The following is a 21,839-nucleotide window of genomic DNA, read 5'->3' as shown; positions in this document are numbered from 1 at the left end:
AATGCTAGCACATAGAGTCTCAATGTTGTCCCGGGTCATAAGGACTAATGGTGTACAACCATAAACTAGGACGTTTCCACTCGATAAGTGAGAACCACTTGGAAAGTCCTTTATAGAGGGTTGTTCAGTGCACTCTACAAGGAGCACCTATCTGCATGCTCGGACATCACAATGTCCCCTACCAATGAAACATGGTACTCACATCGCAGATACTAGTCTCGAACTCGAGCGGCTTATATCCTTCTTAGTGGCGGCTGAATCGACTAGGAACTGTTTAGAATATACAGTATTACAAATATGAGTTTCATGATACTCATCATATGAGCATCTCATATTCTTTCTACTATTTGTATATTCAAGGGCTTTATCTATGCAACTAGCATGGGTATACAGATAAAGAAGTGCCAAAACAATAAATTCAAATAGTATTAAAATAAAGATCGTTTATACATAGAGTCTCATTGTGAACACTCGGCCAACACTTGGCTCGACGTGCACCTACTCTAACAGATAATAGCCCGCTAAATCCATGAAACTGGGTATCTCTGGCACAGATGTCGGTCTAGGCCAACTAATCACAGCCTCAACTTTACTGGGATCAACACATATACCATCTCCAGATATAATGTGTCCCAAAAATGTAACCTGTCTCAGCCAAAACTCGCATTTCGACAGCTTCGCATACAGTGTCTCGGTTCTCAGAATATTCAATACAGTTCTCAAATGCTCAACATGATCAATCATATTCTTCGAGTAAATCAGAATATCATCAATAAATATAATCTCGAAATCATCGAGATATTTCTGGAATATGCGGTTCATCAAACCCATAAATACCGCTAGAGCATTTGTTAAACCAAACGGCATGACAATAAACTCATAATGGCCATACCTGGTTCTGAAAGCTGTCTTCGAGATATCAGAATCTCTGACTCTTAACTGATTATATCCAAATTCATATCAATCTTGGAATAGACAGAAGAACCCTGCAACTGATCAAATAAATCATCGATACGAGGCAAAGGATATTTATTCTTTACCGTAGCCTTGTTTAGTTGCCGGTAGTCAATGCAAAGTCTCATTGACCCGTCCTTCTTTCTAACAAACAGTACTGGAGCACCCCAAGGAGAAACACTCGGTCTGATGTACACCTTGGCCAGTAAATCTTCTAACTGCTCTTTCAACTCTTTCAATTTTATCGGTGCCATTCTGTACGGTGCTCTAGAAATAGGTGTTGTACCTGGCACAAATTCAATGCTGAAGTCTATCTCTCTGACTGGAGGCAAACTTGGAATCTCATCTGGAAAGACATCAGCAAACTCACATACCACGGGCAAATCTGCCAATGATGGGCTCGATTTCAGTACATCTACTGAATATACAAGGAATCCTTCTGCTCTTTTCTGTAATAATCGAGTCATAGACATAGTAGATATCAAAGGAATTCTAGCTCTAGAACCCTTACCGTAGAATTTCCATTCATCAGCCATGTCTGGGCTGAATCTCACAATCTTATGAAAACAATCTACGGTTGCTCTGTACTTGGTCAGCATATCAATACTGATAATACAGTCAAAATCCGATAATCCAAGTACAATACAATCTAACTCAATCTCATGGTCATCATACTGTAGCATATAATTTCTAACAGAAGTCACTGAAACAAGACCTTTCCCCAAAAGTGAAGAGACTGATATTACAGCAGATAATGACTCAACAGGCAAGGCATGTGTCAATGCAAAGCGCTCAGATATAAATGTATGCGATGCACCAGTATCTATCAATACATAAGCAGGATAGCCACAAAGAGAACAGTTACCTGCAACTACATCATCAGGTGCTTCCTGGGCCTGTTCTTCAGTCAAACCAAATACTCTGGCCTGCTGTCTAGGAGGCTGGCTAACAGTCTTGCTTTCCCATGGCCTCGGCTGTGACTGGATAGAGGGTAGTGGCTGGAAAGAGTGAACAGCAGATGGTCGTCTACCAGGCTGAGCCACTGATCCAGATGATTCGCCACCCTGGGATCTCTGAGAATCTTTATGTGGACAAACTCTGGCGAAATGTCCTTGCTGTTTACAGATGTTACAAACACCAAACACTCCTCGGCATTGCTCGGTAGGATGTGTCCCTCCGCAAGTCCAGTAATAAGTCCCGATATAACTCTGTCTGGAACCACTGGAGCTAGAAAAATTGCTGTCAGACTTCTTAAAATGTTTCCCTCTAGCTTTCAACTGATCTTTCTTTCCACTGCCACTACCACTCTCATATCTGGGAGGGGGTTGCTGGAACTGAGTAGTAGATGGCTGCTGTGGTCTCGGTGCTGGGGCAACATACGAAGCTCCATTCTGCCTTATCACGCCAGCTTCAGCTCCCTTTGCTCTGTTCAAGGCCTCTGCAAAGTTGTTTGGTCACCCGGTGTTAGCCAATGTAAAAATATCAGGATTCAACCCATTGATGAACTGATCAGCAACAGCTTCGTCATTCTCAGCAACATGCGGAGCAAATCGCAACAAGGTAGAGAACTTGGCCACATATTCCTCAATATTCCACTGACCCTGTCTCAAATTGGCAAACTGTGCACCGTTGTCTTTCCTGTACGATACTGGAAAGAATTGTTGATAAAATTCAGTCTTAAAGATGTTCCAGGTAATAGTCGTACCTCGATGCTCCAATGCCCTCTTTGTCGTGAGCCACCAATTCTTCGTAACATAATGCAATTGGTGTCCAATCAGTTGGACTCGGCGCTCATCGGTGTAATCCAATGACTCAAACATCATTTCTATATCATCTAGCCAACTCTCACACTCAATTGAAGTCTCAGTACCCTTCAGAGTCGTGGATGGAACGACTGAAATCTCTTCAACAGGGTTTCCATCGGTGTTGCTGTCACATCCATCGGATTCGCAGAGGTACTGCCCTGTTCTGGGATTCTTCGAGGAGGCATATCTGATTTTCAAAAGGGTTAGCAATCATAATTGAAAAATCTATCTCAGTCCCCTTCTGATCATCTTACCTCTGATCAAGAATCGGTTCTGATTCATTCTCAAGAATACAGGTTACCAATCAAATCAGGTAAACATGTATATTCCAAAGCAATAAACATGCTAGCACACAGAAGCAGGAAAGAAAACTCAATTTAACCCGCTCACCAGCTTCTATCTCAGGCTAAAGGAACCTACTGCTCTGATACCACCTGTTGTGGGGATCTGGACGTTAATCATCTTCTTAATCATACTTTGGGAATAAATGGATCAATTCATTAAATTTGGTCTAAATTTTTTTTTAAAATACAGTGCGGAACATAATGTAATCACTCTGATATACATATCAAAATTAAAAGTACAAGTCTTGTACGAAATACATTCATTTCAAACTAGGGTTCAACAACTACATATCAAGTGTTGAAAGCTAAATCTACATCAAGTCTGGAATCACCACTCTATCTTGATCTCTCATCCTTTTCTCGACCCTGATCATGTCCCACCTGTTGTCATGCACACATACAAACACAACAACAGCCGGATAACTCCGGTGAAAAACATATCCCAATATAAACAATGTAACATGCAATTCATATAAGGATATATGAAAGCATAAACATTTATAGAAACATGAATCGTAATCTACGAAACATAAATCAATACAAGTCTGTAAAGAAACGCTTGACTCGACTCATCTATTCTAGGGATCCCAGTTGAATAAGAACACAATAACTCACCTACTCTCCACAACTAGATGGTGGTACGTTTTTTTCCCAGACTCTGGTACTCTATATCGAATATCTGCAATAGAAACCAATCTGCTCCTAAACACATCGATATACACCAATGTCCAGTGACTTGGCACCCCTGCCAAAGACTCTCTGTCTCAAACTCAATCATCTAAGGCATGCGTTCTATAAATCAATAGAACAACCATATACATGCAATGAATTTAAATAATTGAAAACCATAGCAATTAAGTATGTGATTTTAGGGAAACTCAGGTCATATCTGACTCGAGTTATCAATCTCGATATAACATTGATTTATACCTTTCTCGCAGTTCTGACGAAGTTGAAGTCTGGAAATTCAAAGTTGTCAATACTCAATCTGGCAATGACAATATCAAGGAGTACAATATCAATACACCACTCAAATCAAGACTGGGTATAATTCAACTGCATAACCGCATAATCTCAATATACCCAGCATTACAAATATCAATAAATGCCAATCTCAACTCATAATCGATCGAAAAACATAATCTGATATCAAATCTGTATAATTTCAATCAACTCTTCCACTCGCGCATATGCGCGTACGTCTTCCGCGCATGGGCGCGATATCCTCTGGAAATGGCATCTTGGCTTTGCCCACTTCGCGCATATGCGCGCCCACTCTCGGTGCACATGCGCCAACTTCTCTGGACTCAGCATCTTTTCAATACCCCTCCTTGCGCATATGCGCGAGGTCCTCTGCCTTCTCGAATGGTCTCTCGCGCATATGCGCGCATCTTTCCGCGCATGTGCGCGACAATCTCTGCCCGTAACTAATGAACAATGCTTTTCATGTCATTTCCATGTCTTTTCTACTCTTTCTATAATCACATCAATTTATCAGTTAATCAATCTCAGATTACAGTGATAAAATCTCATGCATTACACAATGACACGTAAATTAGATTTCTTGTCTTAACTATATTCATTTACCTTTAGATATTAATGCGTTGTGTGATTACATACTCTCTTTTTTTTTGTTTCTTCATTTTTTTGTAATTAGCTCGTGAGATATTAGTATTTTTGTAGTGACAAAAACTTGTGTGAGATGGTCTCACGGGTCCTATTTTGTGAGACGGATCTCTTATTTGGTCCATCCATGAAAAAATATTATTTTTTATGCTAAGAATATTAATTTTTATTATGAATATCGGTAGGGTTGACCTGTCTCACAGATAAAGATTCGTGAGACCGTCTCACAAAAGACCTACTCTTTTATAGTTTGTCTTGAAACAAGATAACTATATTTTTTTTTTAAGATTTTTTTAATTTTTTAAAAAACAAAATATTCATGGAATTTTTATTTTTCCCCCATATACACCATAATATAATTCAGTCCGATCTTGCGAAAAGTCAAGTACAAGTATACACATACATTAACGCACATATATAATATGACAGAGTAAAAAATTAATTATGCACTGTTATTTTTTCTTATTTATTATGGAAGGAATCCATTAATTTTTTTTAAGAAAAATGTAATTTATTTTTTATATTTATGACAATACATTAACTATAATTTTATGTATGAAAATATTTCCATAAAAACTATTGATATTATTTTCACAATACATATTTTTATGGTATTTTGTTAACAAAAAAATAAATAACAAAAAATATAATATCAAACTATTTCCATAAAAACTATTGATATTATTTTCACAATACATATTTTTTTAGTATTTTGTTAACAAAAAAATAAATAACAAAAAATATAATATAAAACTATTTCCATAAAAACTATTTATATTATTTTCACAATACATATTTTTTTGTTATTTTGTTAACAAAAAAATAAATAACAAAAAATATAATATCAAACTATTTCCATAAAAACTATTGATATTATTTTCACAATACATATTTTTTGGTATTTTGTTAACAAAAAAATAAATAACAAAAAATATAATATCAAACTATTTCCATAAAAACTATTGATATTATTTTCACAATACATATTTTTATGGTATTTTGTTAACAAAAAAATAAATAACAAAAAATATAATATCAAACTATTTCCATAAAAACTATTTATATTATTTTCACAATACATACTTTTTTGGTATTTTGTTAACAAAAAAATAAATAACAAAAAATATAATATAAAACTATTTCCATAAAAACTATTGATATTATTTTCACAATACATACTTTTTTGGTATTTTGTTAACAAAAAAATAAATAACAAAAAATATAATATCAAACTATTTCCATAAAAACTATTGATATTATTTTCACAATACATATTTTTTGGTATTTTGTTAACAAAAAAATAAATAACAAAAAATATAATATCAAACTATTTCCATAAAAACTATTGATATTATTTTCACAATACATATTTTTTTGGTATTTTGTTAACAAAAAAATAAATACCAAAAAATATAATATTAGACATCTTTAAGATCAATTATTTTATTTCGTCTAACATCTTAAAATAAGATCGTATAATTTATCAACTCTTGACAGAATTTACGAGATTAGAAGTTCATGAAGGTTACGTTTGGTTTGTGTGATGAGATAATGAAATGATTAGTAATTAGAGTGATTATGAATTGATATATATGGATTAATAGTATGATAAGATACATAAGATGATGTTTGGTATGGTTTTAAAATGATGTATTAATTTTGTAAAATTTATTGCAATGACAAAAATGCCCTTTCGACATATAGTAAATGAGATGATTGTTCTTCTTGTTTGGTATAATTTTTCAGACATGGATAAGTAGTGGATGTAAGTATTTATTTTACTAAAATACCCTGTAAGTTAAAATCTAGGGTACAAAGACGGCCCACGCCTTTCTCTTCCTGAATCCAATTTGTAACCCTTCCGTCCTCTGTTGGTGGAACACTCTCTCTGCGATTTTTAAGTTCATCACTGTGGCTTCGCACAATTATATGGAGTGACGACTACTGAAAAGGTGAATTTCTTCCACTCGAAGTGGTAACATGTTTTGTGCAAACCTTAATTTCATTTTTCTCCCACCAATTACAGTTGTCCTACGATTTCATTGTCTTTTGTTCTATAACAGAATCATTGTTGTGCATCGTATTGTTTAGGGTCATTCAACGGTGATTCGAAGTGTTGTCAACGTATTGACCGGTTTTGAAACTAATGTCTGTGAAGAAAACCAGCTACTTGTGTAACCTATTTAGTCGAAGAGATGGTGATGTCATCTATTTATTCTTCGAATTTTGTTTTGTAATAAATATTGTAGATTTGTGAATCGGCAGTTGAGAGCTTTTTGTTGTTGTATTTTCAATTATTGTGTATTATATTTGGTATGTTAAGCTGAGCCTGATACCAATGAAACGGATAGTTAGATTCTATTAATACATGGCTTATTGTGTGAAAAATATGTTCAATGTGATACCAGTATTTTTACATGTCATTGGCTTAAGCATGATGTAGAAATATTTTAAGTATCTTATTTAAGAAATGTTTTATATGACAGTTTATGGATTTGTGTAGTTAAATTATGTTGACTACTTGAAATGACTTATTTGTACTTGTATATACTGTTAACTCTTCTTGGGTTTGTGATGAAACATATTTGAATGCACCCTAAAACCTATATTGTTTTTGTTGGAAGAAAAGCTGGCGTATATGACAAGTGGTCTGAAGCGAACTCCGAAGTTTATAGATTTCCTGGGGCTTGTTTCAAAGGGTACGAGACTAGGAAAGAGGCCGATGACGCGTTTGAGAGTGTTTTAAAAAAAAACGTCGGTTCAAACTTCGTGCTCACAGCCTAATTTGTCCACTTCAAATCCGAATGCTACTGGTGACAATGAACGTAAGCCTTGTAACAAACTAGGTGATTTAATGCAAGCTATATCAGATTTAACTCGTGAAAATCACAATCTAGCGAAGAAAATGGAGAAGAACTCAGAAGAGATAGCTATGTTGTTGGAGAAAATGGATTTGATCGACGAGTAGTAAATGACTTGTGATTATGAACTTTACTTCTTTGTTAGTATTTCCACGTAAGTATGTGTGGTACCAATTTTTTGAATTTCTTCGATGTCTGATGCACTTAACTTGTATGCACATATTATTTAAGTGTCCGCTACATTTTAATGATGTGTATTGATTTTGGAAGGATATTTCATGTAAGTGTGTTCTTTGTTTATGGTTGTAAAAATTTTTCATTGATCATCAGCATTATTTTGTGTAATATTCCTTCCTTAATAGTTGATTGTCCATGAATCAGTTCCTGTAGTAATGTTTAATTGAAATATATCCTACAAATTTCTACTTCAATTTTCTCCAACATCGGTAATGCATCAGTTTAAATAATTTGACGATTTCTTTGCAGATTAGTGGTGAAAGTGTATGTATTCAATCCTTTGTGCGCGAAGAGGTGTAGCAGCATGTAAAATTGGACCGAAAACAACAATTTCGGTTGGTTTCCAAACATTATTAATAATGTAAATATTAGAATGTGTTATTAATGGCTAATACCTACCACCCTGGGACCCTTTGTTACAATTTGATTTGCATATCTTCTTTGGACTTCACTTACGAATCTGCAAAATTGAGGGAACAGGTTGAAAGGCTTGTATTTAATACAAGCAGTTGGATAAGTTGCTCCACATTAAAGTTTGTATATTTAAAGACAGCTTCTTACTCATGCACGCACGTACTGATCTTCCAATTTCATGTGATTTTCTGAGCATTTTCGAAAAAATGTCTGTTACTTGTTACTTTGGTTCTGAAGATACTGTCACTAGCCCCTACATTGTACCGATGATTGATCTGTGTTCCGACGATGAAACAAAGAAGGTTCAGAAAGGTGAGAAGTGTGAAGTGAAATGCCAGGGTGTTGAAATGCTTCACCTTTCATCTAATGTGCCAAACTGGAGGAAGAAAATGAAGTTATGTCACCCAAAAATGGAGATACAGCCCGACTATAACGAAGAAGATGACACCACGAAGGTGAAAGTTCATCGTGCAACCCAAGGTGAAGAGTACAAGATAAAATTGGCTGGCCATGGCAAATCGGCCATCCTCGTCATTGACCTCACCACTGACTCCAGTGGGTAGCAGGTGTAACAGTAGAGTAGGTTTCGTTCTTTCCCCACAATTTTGAATGCATGGTATAGAACTATCCCTTTTGACGACATGTTCGTACATTAGACACGTTGTTAATACTGTTTTCAACGGTGGGGAAGATCAAACTTTATACCAACCTTTTGTATATGAATGCTGCAAAGTAATGATAAAGGAGTGTTCTTTGAATAAGAAATCCTATTAATTTTTCTGATTTTGTGGTTTTCTTCTTGTCCTTAAACTCATAATTTCGAAGTGTAAATGCAACATGTGCATTTTCTTTCATTCTATGTTCTGTAAGCGAATGCATTAATGTTCAGGACAATAAAAACCTATGGTACTATCAATACGTAGCATTCTGACGGTGAAAAGTTACCACAAATGCATTACTGTTCGAACTCGTATACCTACATTAACTAGTTAATACAGAAGGCGAAGATGCTTATCCATGAAACGTACTGAAAATGAGCAAAACACATAAAGAAAACAAGTACTGGTTCGAATCCCTTCAAAAAGACTAGAATAATAGAGGTGATACATGTACGAATCGAAATGATTCATCTTCACAAAATGCACAGCTTCTTCACCCATTACTGTCCGGCCAAAAGTCTATTTACCAAACAAATCTTTCCGCGATGACCTAACCGTTGAAACAGAGCCAAGTCGTTGTGGTTGTTAAACAACAATTTAGCAGCAAGCACTTGCTCATCCTCCGAAAGATGAGTCATCTCATCCAACGCATTCAACACCTGATCTTGTGCATCTGAAAGCTTATCCTCTGAAGCAAGGTTCTTGATCAAATCGCTCATTGTGATTTCCGTTATGTCGGCGAGGTTTTTGATGGCTTCAACAATTTTCTGTTCATCGTCATTGGCTTTCTTCCTTTTCTTAATCTTCAAAGTTACACATTCCTTAGCTTTCAAGGATGGCGTATTAGTCTCATATTTAGAGTCTTCAGCAGCATCAACTGTATCAAACGCAGGTGTCTCGGCAAGCCACGCAGCAGTACGTAGTTTATTATCTATGTTTAGGACCTCATGCAGTACATTCTCGAAATTGGTTGTGCGCTCATCTGTAGCACGATCATTTCCAAATATCTCACACTAGTCATGGTAATGTGTCCACTGCTTGTGTCTCATTGAACGTAACGTTGGGTCGGTCTACGACAAATCTAAGAGTTAGACAAGGAAATTCAACTACGTAACGAATTCATAAAATAAACATTGAAAAAAATACCTTCACGATTGTCTCCCATGTCTCATCCGTGACATCGATTGTGTTATCAGAATCGTTCCACCCCACACCACTTTTGCTTAACAATGTAACTATAGTACTATATGTTTTCTTCCATACGTGGATCTTCGAATTGATATGTGGATTTCCATGTAAGCTATTCCCGGGGATAGATTTCTGCATTGCATTCTCCAGCAGATTTAAATAACCAGCCTTAAATCCATTCTCATTTTTCCATCCCTTTGTTATGACATCTTTCAGTGCTTAGATTAGAACTTCTTCTTCTCGAGCATTCCAACTACGTCGTGTCTTGTCTTGTTTTTCGCTCCTACCGACAACGCTCACGGACGATGCTCCACTATCCATTTACACTTGATTGAGTTGTTTCTCTGACTCTGTACAAAACACAACATATTTCAACTGTGTCATAATGCTGGACAAAATAAACACCTACCAAAATATAAAGCAATCTATAGTGCCAAAGGTATGTTGAAATTTTATATAAAAACATACGTTATAGAACCAAAGTGAATAATGTCAGAACCTTGGTAAATTGACCATAACAAAACTAATACACCGAAATTGAAAGTACAATAGCTAACAATTGAAATGAAATAAAAGCAAGTTAATTGTTTATGTTCCACGTCGACATTGCTTACTCGTCTCTCCAAGCATTCCACCCAATTGAAGACTCTACACTGGTAATGAAATCATTTTGTGTGTCATTAGCCGGGCTGCCAACATATTCTTCGACATTGTCCGTTGGATCTTCATCCATTTGCGTTCGTATGAAATTGTGTAAAAGAATGGAAGCCAAAATTATATGGTTCTGAACTTTGAGTGGGTAAAACGAAGGACTTCGAAGGATGACCTCTTTTTTTCAACAAACCAAATGCTCTTTCTATTACGTTACGAGCTTGAGAGTGTCTCCAATTGAACAACTCCTTGTAATCTTGTGTACCGCAAGCACGATTGCCCCAAGCATCGCGATGATACCTAACACGGCGATACGGCGTCAAGAAACCCTCAACATTTGCATATCCATTATCACAGAGATAATAACAACCTGCGTTTTCGTAAAATGAATAATGAAAACGTTGACAAAGCTTTGTAACTAAATCATTAGTTGAAACTCTTGCTACAAAACGAAATAAGAAATAGAAACATCAAAATTTCATGTATAACCTCGTGGAACTCTCAATGAATCATCCCTGTTTAGCGCATCTCTTAAAAATCGAGCATCTGCCGCGGATCATATGAAATTCATATTGCGGTCACATACCCCCCAATACATTAACTGCAATAGTACCTTTTTGATTTCTGTATCTTGCTTTATCTCGGCAAGGGACATGTACACCGATATGGGTTCCATCCAATCCGCCGAGGCAACCCTGTCAGCAATGTGTAAGTAAGATAGATATAGTCGAACCACATACTAAGGAAACCAAACTAAAAAAATGAGATAGTTCAAAATGAGGTATTACCTTAAAACACCTCCATGCTTCGGTTCTACAATCTTCATCGACAGGAGACGGCTTGAAAAGGAGTAGTGGATGTAACTTTAGCAACGCTCTAAGAACATCATGGAAATGAGCACTAACTGTCTGTCCACTACGTATGTAATCATGCCCAGCTACCCGATTCTTTTTATGATGCGCCAATACAGACAAGAACATGGCCACTTTCTCTTCGACACTTACGTATCTTGAATCACTTAACCCTCCTAAGTTTGTTAACAAATAAAAGAGTCGTCCAAACGCGCTTTGATTCATCCTTAAGTTATTCACACATTGGATATCTCCGACCTCAATAATCTTATGCAAATTGCTCAATTCAGCATTTACTCTTTCGATCATGTTGTACGACGCAGCTTGTCTTCGACGGACACGACGTGTAATTGAGACCATTCATGTATGCTCTCGTATTAGGAGGCATAACATCAAAAAAGATCGACATAACATATGGTTCACCAGCAGAAGGATAACAATTTTTCTACGTTGCTCCATGTTGTCAATAACTCAACCGAAAACTAGAAAGTTATGTGTGGTTAACAAACAAATGACATGAACATTGTAAACTAAGACATGTGATTTAATGGAGACGCGATTAACGGACATGGATATTAACCAAAATGCACAATGCACAATTGTATTTCAATTATCAGTTCTGAAAACTTCCATACGTTAGTGTTGAGAAAATATTTACTTCAAAAATAAATGGTAAGTAAGAAAAATTAAGACTTATTATGCATTAACAATTACGTAGAATTTAAAGAGAAGAAAGACAATTATTTTCTTCACACTGTCATAAACAAAATGCAGAAAAAGTTTCTTCAAAAAAAGTTGGGGAACTTCACAACTAACCAAACATCACTTCTATAGCATACCACAAGCTTCCATAGGCTCGCAATTAGAAATAAATGAGACCAAACTTCAGCAGAAATAATTAATGTCACGAATAAAAAGCGGGAGAATGAATTCTTCTACCGAACAAAACCAGTTTCAAGAACTACAACATTTACCTCCACAAACGGAAGCTTACAAGACAGATGCAGACGACAGAAATGGACTGCACACTTCAACAGTAAAGCCGCCTTCACGAAGACGAGAGCCAGTCACTTTTAGAGTGATGAGAAGAGGTTGGTATTTTATGTTGATGGGATAAAAGGTAAATTGGGAAGGGAAAACAGGAATATGTAGTACTGTTCATGTCAGGATTGGGTATACCATCAAATAGTTGGGACTATTTTCTCTTCTTTTCATGGCCACACAGTGTTGACATCATGGGCCGGAAGTTATCACTACTCACGTAAAAAACCAGTCAAACAACTGATACTTCATTATTTCTTCCTTAGTCCTCCGATAATCACTCCTACCAAACGTGGCCGAATTGTACAAGATATCTTAATCATGTTATCCTTACGGTGTGTTTGATTGAGTGGATTAAACAAAGATAGATGAATAGTCAAACATTTGTCCAATGTTTGGTTAAAATTTTAAGATATTTTAACAATCATTTTGATCCGATTTAAGACCCAATTTTGTGGATAACTATTGGATTATTAATCTAAAAAATCAAGTGGGATAGCCTATCAAAACTCAATAAATTACATTTTTCTCTCCTTATTTCTTAATTATATAATTAAAAAAAAATTATAGGAATTAAATTATTGATTAATAAAAAAATGGTTAGTAAGAGTTAAATTAATAATAATATATACAATTATATTAATTATAAAATAGAAAGAAATTATCGGAATTAAATTATTGATTAAATTAATAATATCATTATAATTAATGAGAATAATAAATATATAATAAAAAATAAAGTTTACAAATTAATAAAAATTCATTTTTAATATTTTTTTAAAATTACCTACTTATTTATTTCTTATTACTATTATTATTTATTTATTATATTTAGGTTAGGAAATTATAATGTATATAGTGGGAATACTTTAGTCATTTCATGCTAATACACAAAATTAATCTATAATGTTAAAATTACACCAAACATCATATATTTTATTCCACCATATTATTTATGCATATATTTCATTTTATAATTCATATAATTACTAATCATTTATTTATCACATCACATATACCAAACGGAGCCTTAGAGATTTAACAATTGTTCTAGAAATCACCCTAGCGCCTAGGCGCCGGCCGACCACCTAGAGAAAGTGTTAGTGGCTCTAGGCCGTTTGGGTTTTTTTTTTTTGTCTTTTTAAATTTTTTTTTTGGTATTTTAATTTTAATTAAAAGTCTAATTAAAAAAACGAAAGGTGATTTTTTTATAGGTTGTAAATCAAAGTTCAACAAAAAAAACAGTTTGTCGATTTGTCCTAATAAACCAAACTTCAACTTCGTTCTGGATCTTGAGTGAGAGAACTTGATGAGAATGATTTTACATCCGAAGAAGAGGATGATCATATTTAGAGCTGTCAAACTGGTCCATCAATGGTAGGGCGGGGCGGGCAACCAAAAACCCTTTGGCAGGGCGAGCCAGCCATACCGACTGTCTGGAAATCCCCAATCCAATCCAACTCAAGGCGAGTTGTGGGTTAGGCCGGCCGGCCCACAAAAAATAAATTAAATAAAGAAAAATAAAAAAATATTATAATTAATTAAAAATTTCATTTCATAAATTAATTTTTATCAAAAAATATCAATAAAATTTTTAATTATTGATTTTACACGGTTACATTTTATACAAAGTAACTAATACAAAAAATTCACATGTTTCGTTAAAAAAATGCATATATCACCATAATCCATAATGTAAATTTTTTTCCTTCCACGCTCGCGAGGGCCAACCCAAGCACGTCACAAGCCTAGGCAAGCGACCCGCGCGAGTTGGCTCATCTAGGCTCGCCATTAAATGGGCTGAAAAAATTTCAACCCGATCCACTTAATTTGTGTGGTACGCGGGCCGTCCGACGTACCAACCCAAATTGACGGTTCTAACCACAATGATAATATTCAGTTAATTTAAACAATGATTTTTATCCTAAATAAAAAAAACTTCATTTTATTTTTTTATTAGCCACGTTCTCTCCATATCTTAAAGAAGTGAAAATAAATATTTGAATGAGTTTTATTTTATTGAAATCCAAATACTACAAAATCTTCTTAAATATGAAGAGATTTGAGCCAACATAATAAAATCTTAGTAAATCCAATGAAATTATTCAAAATCTGATTCTTTAGATTCACAAATCCAGATCTTCCGAAATCCTATCAAATCCACGCGCTTCCAACAATGCGTAAAGCTAAGCGGTAGGTAGTATAACTATTGTTCTAAAAAGCCCGCTTAAGTTTGAATCTCGACAAAAACGCCCCGCTTCGGAGAAAAGCGGAAAAAATATGTCAAACTGTTTTTTTTTTAACCGAATTAAGCATAATTAAAGTGTTTAATTAAATACGATTAAGCACAATTAATCGCATCTGTTTATTTTTTAATTTTTATTTTGAAGGTATGTCTTTTTATTTTAAAATAATAAATTAGGTTTATAATTTATATGTTTATTTTTAAATTTTAATTATGATTAAGCGTGTCTAACAATGATTTGACAAATATTTAGCATTTTTTAATATGGTCTAGTTGCAAAAACAAATAAAAATTATAATTTTGAGATTTTTTTACTTTTATAAATATGAAAATTAATGCATCATACTTAAATTTATTATATTTATGTATTATTTTATCTATTTATTGGTTTGAGATAATTACAATTACACTGAATATAAAAAACGTTTTTTCACGCTTAAAATCTCGCTTAAGCTCATGCTAATCTCGCTTAAGCTCGAAATCCGCGTTTCGAGCCGCTTCATGTTTTTTAGAATCTTGAGTATAACATCTGGTTTGAAAGACCTCGATGCTTTAATATAATTATTAGAAACATTTTCGTCTGGATTTGGTCATATTCGGGTCTTAAGCCCATCCGTCCGGGTCACGGATTTGTGTAGAACATTTCGACCCGATTACAGGCTTGGTCCCCACAATTTTTGAAATTTGGAGCTCGACGTCAACGTGTCCCATCCGCGAAAACGTGTCGATTAATCATGCAAGCGCAGCCCAACGATCAAAATCCACACAAATATTTGTTTCGTCTGCAAATTTCTTATATTTCGCAATCTAGGGATTTCGAATTTCTGGAGCGAACACTGTTGGGATTTCACTGGCTGAATTCGGGACAGTATGTATATGTTCATTTATGTTGGCAGATTTGTGTTTTCCGCTTTCGTAAATCGGCATTTAGCAGCCATTGAATGATTTACCGTCTTTAATTTGATTGCTGTTATTCACTTTGAATCAGTGGCTTATTTGCTTGTCGATAGTTCCTGTTAGAAATTTTGGACATTTAGCGAATGTGTAGTGTTGAACTACAAAAAGCTGAAATTTCGGTTGAAGGATTGAACAGGATTTTGAACTGTAAATGTGTATGGTAAATTTAGTCTATAACTTAAATAATAACTGTGATTATGACTTCATCTAAAGTTTGATGGGGATTAAATTTTATTTCATGATGGATTACAAAGAAAGTTCAAATTTTTTGGCCAACTATATCAATTTGCTGTCTACTTTTCCATTTCTTCACCCGCAGTTGTTAATTGTTAGTAAACATAACTTGATCCTTCAATAATGATGTGAGCACTTGCCATCTCAAGATACTAATGGTTTGCCAGTTCATTTCTTTCTCTTCTATACTAAATGACAACACAAAATTTAGGATTCGGACCCGACAAGAGCTCCCACCCTCAATGAGAATAAAATAATTTCTCAGCTTCAAGTACCAATCCCAAATTTCTTATGAACACTGTAAGGTCTAAAATCTAAAGTTGCCTGGCTTACGGAATGGACCTGGCTTCTGGAATGCACCTTTTAATTGCTGATCGAAGGATGTATTTCTAAGCAGTAGTTGTTTTATATGGTATTACGTGCAGGAGGAAAAACCGATTTATAAAATTACTAGAGGAATTTTCAATCCATTGTGGATCTAGAATTTTAATTTTGGTTAGGGATGTTGAGAAATATATATTATGGAGAATTTTTTGTTTGATGTGATGATTTTTTATACCCATCCCGACTACTACCCATGGTTTCATGTCTTGTAAATATGGTTCTAGCTGCTCATTCGTTAGAAACAATTCTGCGTTCGCATTGATCCGCTTAGAGTCTCTCTCAATAGAAGTTCTGACTCTTTTTTTTTTATTGGTTAAACATTATTGGTTTTTCCAGGTAATGGTAACCTTGAAATCACAAGTATAAAGAGACTGCCGCAGAAGATGCATGTGGCATGGAATCAGCTTACTTGTTTCCATATGAACATCCGTATAGGCATCTTCACGTGCCGGCCCTCATTGTTGCTGGGTTCTTTGTTTTTATAGCATTGTCCCTTTCTCTTTTCTTGACGTTCAGACACCTTAGATCTTATAACAACCCTGCTGTTAGTTCTTCACCTTCCTGTTTGCCTAATCGATAATTTCTACTTAATCTTTTCGTTGTCTGATATTGCTTTTTGCTTCAGGAGCAAAAATGGATCGTTGCTGTTATTTTTATGGTCCCAGCCTATGCAACCGAATCAGTGAGTTATTCTGTTTTTATTTGATTAAATTCATGCTTGGTATGGTTGAAAGGAATAAGATAGGAAAGAAATGAATTTTGGAATGAAACAAAGATAAAAATGAAATGGTATATCTATTCAATTCCTGTGATTGACATGAGAAAAAATGAATGGAATGGAATGGAATATAATTAAATCATATTATATTTAAAATATTCAAATAATAATTATTCTATGATTATTTCATATTACTATCATTATCATTATTTATTTTTATTATAACGATAATTTTTATTAAAAATAATTTTTATTGATATTTTATTTGATATATCGTTATTATAGTTTTATTATTAAATATTAATAATTATTATAAATATTGTATTATTACTATTATTATTATATTTATTGTAATTTTTAAATAAATATTTTTTTATTATTAATATTAATTCATTACTATTTTTAATAATTATTTATAACTAAAATTATAATTTTTTAATTGATTTGATTTATTATTATTTTAATTATTTATTATTAAAATATTTCCAAATATATATATAGTCTGGAAAATGGAAATGGGTAAACCAATCAACATGGTGGTGGTCCCATTCCAAAAGCTATATCAAGCAAAAGAATGGAATGAGATTTGGAATGTCCATTCCATTATCATATCATTCCATCTTACCAAACATGCCATAAAGGTATACTAATTGGTTATTTTTATTTTTTAAACCTGCATTTATTGAATGAGCTACGTTTCCTTCTCTCTACTATATAGATTTATGAATATCTCTAGACATATTTAAGAGAACTCCAAATTCATAATCTCAAAACTAAGGTCAATCTCAACTTTGACCAAAAAGATAATGAAGTATAGCTCCATAATCAAACATTTTCATACATTTGTCACTACTTTTAAGGTGTAGAAACATCGGTAAAACTAATTTGAGGTCTCAAAATTGGATTTGATTTTAAGCTCTATTGAAAATTAGTCATATTAACAAAAAAAATCCAACTATTTTTAAATATTACATTTACATTGTTATTTATGAAAAGTAACAAATAAATCCAATATTTATCAACATTATGTACACCCCATCTGGTTTGCATTTATCTTACATGAATACAAACCAAAGAGTGTAAAATGTAATACGAATACAAACCTAATGAGGATGTTCGTAATTTTAGAAATTATTGGATTTGTTTGTTATTTTTCGCAAAACTCAATGAGGCATATATAATATTTAAATATAATCGAATTTTTCCGTAAATATGACAAACCTCAGGGGTGGCTAATGAAAATATCTCTAAAAATTAAATGTTAGAAGAAAATAATTTCAGAAATCATTAATATGCAAAATTTAACAATCAGAAAATGCTCATCTAGTGCAAAATTTCGATTTTTTAGTATGAAATTTTCTTTGTACTCCAAAAATAAAATTAATTAAACAAAATATCCATGNGTAACTACAAATAAAAATGCAAACTGGAGCCAAATTCCAGAATTTGAATGGATTTGCTGTTTAGCTGAATTCTTTTATTTTTTTGCACATTTATCAGCTTATTCACATATTTTGTTGATTAATTATGTTATGCAATCTATAACTTCTATTTTCTAGATGTTATCGTTGTGGAACCCGAAGTTATCTCTTGCTTGTGACATATTGAGGAGCTGCTATGAAGCATTTGCCCTTTATGCTTTTGGAAGCTACTTGATTGAATGCCTTGGTAAGTATGGCATGGTTCTACCGGTTTTGAGTTCCGCAAAAATCAGGAATAATATACTTACTTTTTTCGCAGTTGATAGATTTCCGCTACTTTATTCTAACCATAAATTCTTGGATTTCTATGACTTTGACGCCAGTGTTTTATGTTTCTTTGAAATTTAGCAAATAACTTACCCGCATAACCTTGTGAATTTAAGTGAATTTTTAAAATTTTGTCCAGTTATGCTATAATATATCAATCTCTGTTGAGTTGTGCTTTGAAAAGCTTTATCTTTTAATTGTTCACCATAAAAATACACGCAACAGGTGGTGAACTGAGGGTCCTAGATTTTCTTGAGGATGAAGCAAAGAAACAAATCAGCAGGCCGTTGCTGGAGGGAAAAAAGGGTGCTCGACTAAAACAGAGAACTTATTGCAACTTTGTCTGCCATCCACATGTGCTTGGGAAAGACCTATTCACAATCATAAAATTTGGTCTTGTACAATATGTAAACGTCCTCCCATACTCTCAACTGTTTTTCCCCTTGTTGATGACATAATTATGTATTTTTCCCAACTTGTACAGATGATTTTGAAGACTCTGTGTGCATTCTTGACTATTGTTCTCGAGCTATGTGGAGTGTATGGTGATGGACAATTTAAGTGGTACTATGGGTATGTTAATATCGCCATTTGATGTTGTTTTAACTCGTTTGTGAAGAATTGTGGGGGCACTTTTTTTCTCCTTTTTTTAAAAAAAAAAAAAAAAACTTTTTGTTATTTTTTGCCTAGTTTACAAGACTAAACGCTTCCCCATTCTTGCAGGTATCCATATATAACAGTCGTATTGAATTTCAGTCAGATGTGGGCTTTGTATTGCCTTGTTCAATTTTATAACGTAGCTCATGAAAAACTAGAACCGATCCGACCACTTGCGAAGTTCATTAGCTTCAAGGCTATTGTATTTGCAACATGGTGGCAAGGTGTGGGCATTGTCTTGCTATGCAATTTCAGACTTTTGCCCAACGAGGGAAAATTCAAAACCGGAATGCAAGATTTTCTAATATGCATAGAGGTACTATCTATGGAAATTAAGACAACATGATATGTCTATTTAATTTAACATTCAAGTGAATACATATTAGCTATTTTATACATTTGTTTGGCAAGACTAAACATTATTTATCCTGGGGCCAGATGGCTATCGCAGCTATTGCTCACATCTTTGTCTTCTCCGCAAAACCATATCATATCGTGCCACCATCCAACTATGGAAAGGTTACCACACAAGAAACAAAAGCTGTTGTTAAGGTAAAAGAAGGAGATGCGGAGAAGCCAGCACTTGTTGAGAAGAAAGAAATCGAGGTTAAGGCCCCAGGAACAAGCGTGAAAGAGAGCGTTCAGGACATCGTTGTTGAAGGAGGGCAAAAGGTCAGATACCCCATCACCCTTCAATTGCTAAAATACGAGGAACACGTACATTGTCTCCTAGATTTCCGGTTGATTCAAATAATTTTGTGTACACACACATATAAAACTATGATTTTCACCTGGACTCGAATTTCTGGCTCTTCTACTGGTCACACTTGCACAGAAAATGATGTTTACTTAAAACTTTCATGCGAATAATTTATGAACCGCAGGTTGTCGAGGATGTAGTGTTGACCATAAATCAGGCCATCGAACCTGTGCATGAAGGCATGACGAAGATCCAAGAACGAATCCACAAGATAGCCGTATCTGGCAACGACAAAGAAAAGCCAGGAGTTAAGATTCTTGAAGAGCACCAACGTAATATCACCAAGGAACCTCCAGTATGAAATTTGCATGGCTTTCTGTTTGGTCTGTTGTTTACCTGAAATAAGAAAATATGTTTTTTACTAATTAGTTCTAAATCTTAAATGCATTAAATGGCAGTGAAACTAAAATCATTGACCATCAGTAGTTTCACAGACTATTAATTAGCACTAGAAACTTAACTTGAAATATTTGTTGAAATTATTATTTTAGTATACACAAAAAATTATAAATTTTTGCAAAAGAAAGCCACATCTTACTTTGTAAATATATATATATTATTTCTGGATTGATAAAGTTTGTGTAGGAATAATGTTCAAAATTATGCTTTAAAGTCCTTTTATTTTAAATTGAGTTGATGTTATTTTTGAAGTGTGCATTTGAAGTTTCAAAATATATTTTCATGATTTGCTCTTCTTGATAAATAGAGGAATTAGAGAGATTTTCGAAATTGTCAAATGTATATCATATTTTTGAAAAGTTAAAAGATACGTGTATGCTCAAGTAAAGCGTACTATTAAATATATCACTTTTTTCCCAAAAAATGTAATTATATAAGATTGATTTCTCCTCTCAATATTTGTCATATTTGAGTTTTTTTATTTATTAAATTTTTTTTCCATAAAAATAAATTTATCAAAGAGAGGGGTAATTTAAGAAGATTAAAGAAGTTTCATCATATATAATAATAAGTGCGAGAATGAGTTTGGTTAAAAAAATGGAATAATTAAAATATATTAATATATCAATTTTTTCCAGATAATAATAATAATAATAATAAATGCGAGAACGAGTTTGGTTTTAAAAAAAAAAGGAATGATTAAAATATAGTAATATATCAATTTTTTCCAAAATACCTCTTCCCCACGCTATTTTTATTTTGGAAAAATAAGAGAAAATCTCAAACAAACAACCAAATGAAACAAAGATTTGTTGAAATATATGTACACAAAAGTCATTTAATAGAAAATTATATTTTGTTTGAAAATAAATCTTGTGCGAGAGTTCCCAACGTCGAAATGTGATGATATCATCGAAAAACTAGAAAATAGATTTAAGAAAATGAAGAAAACCGAGGAAAAGAATATCATAAACGATAAATTATGTTATTATGCATTTTTACAATTAGTGCAAGACTAAGAAATAATAAACTATTTAATTGAAAATAAGCTAGCCATAGTGAACTAAAAGTACACAAAAATTCTTGTTAGACGGTCTCACGGATCA

The 21,839-nt window shown here is 33.7% G+C and overlaps 1 protein-coding gene and 1 long non-coding RNA gene across 2 annotated transcripts; one reads left to right on the top strand and one right to left on the bottom strand.

Annotated features, from left to right (window-relative positions):
- Window positions 1-10,979: 10,979 nt before the first annotated feature.
- Window positions 10,980-11,297, bottom strand: LOC140962272 (uncharacterized). The gene is made up of 2 exons (XR_012172511.1): window positions 11,229-11,297; window positions 10,980-11,109 (listed from the first exon to the last, which is right to left on the bottom strand). It is a non-coding gene; the product is annotated as an uncharacterized lncRNA (long non-coding RNA).
- Window positions 11,298-15,468: 4,171 nt separating this feature from the next.
- LOC140962476 (protein LAZ1 homolog 2) lies at window positions 15,469-20,839 on the top strand. The gene is made up of 9 exons (XM_073421407.1): window positions 15,469-15,744; window positions 16,788-16,995; window positions 17,077-17,133; window positions 18,729-18,837; window positions 19,143-19,324; window positions 19,402-19,490; window positions 19,641-19,890; window positions 20,013-20,246; window positions 20,459-20,839. Exons 2-9 carry the CDS (start codon window positions 16,846-16,848, stop codon window positions 20,633-20,635), a joined length of 1,248 nt encoding a protein of 415 aa, XP_073277508.1. The 5' UTR covers window positions 15,469-15,744; window positions 16,788-16,845; the 3' UTR covers window positions 20,636-20,839.
- The last annotated feature ends 1,000 nt before the right edge of the window (window positions 20,840-21,839 follow it).

This window comes from Primulina huaijiensis, chromosome 17, assembly GCF_012295235.1.
Source record: "Primulina huaijiensis isolate GDHJ02 chromosome 17, ASM1229523v2, whole genome shotgun sequence".
Taxonomy (NCBI): Eukaryota; Viridiplantae; Streptophyta; class Magnoliopsida; order Lamiales; family Gesneriaceae; genus Primulina; species Primulina huaijiensis.
The sequence above is the reverse complement of the archived record's forward strand: the minus strand, read 5'-3'. Positions and strand labels throughout refer to the sequence as shown.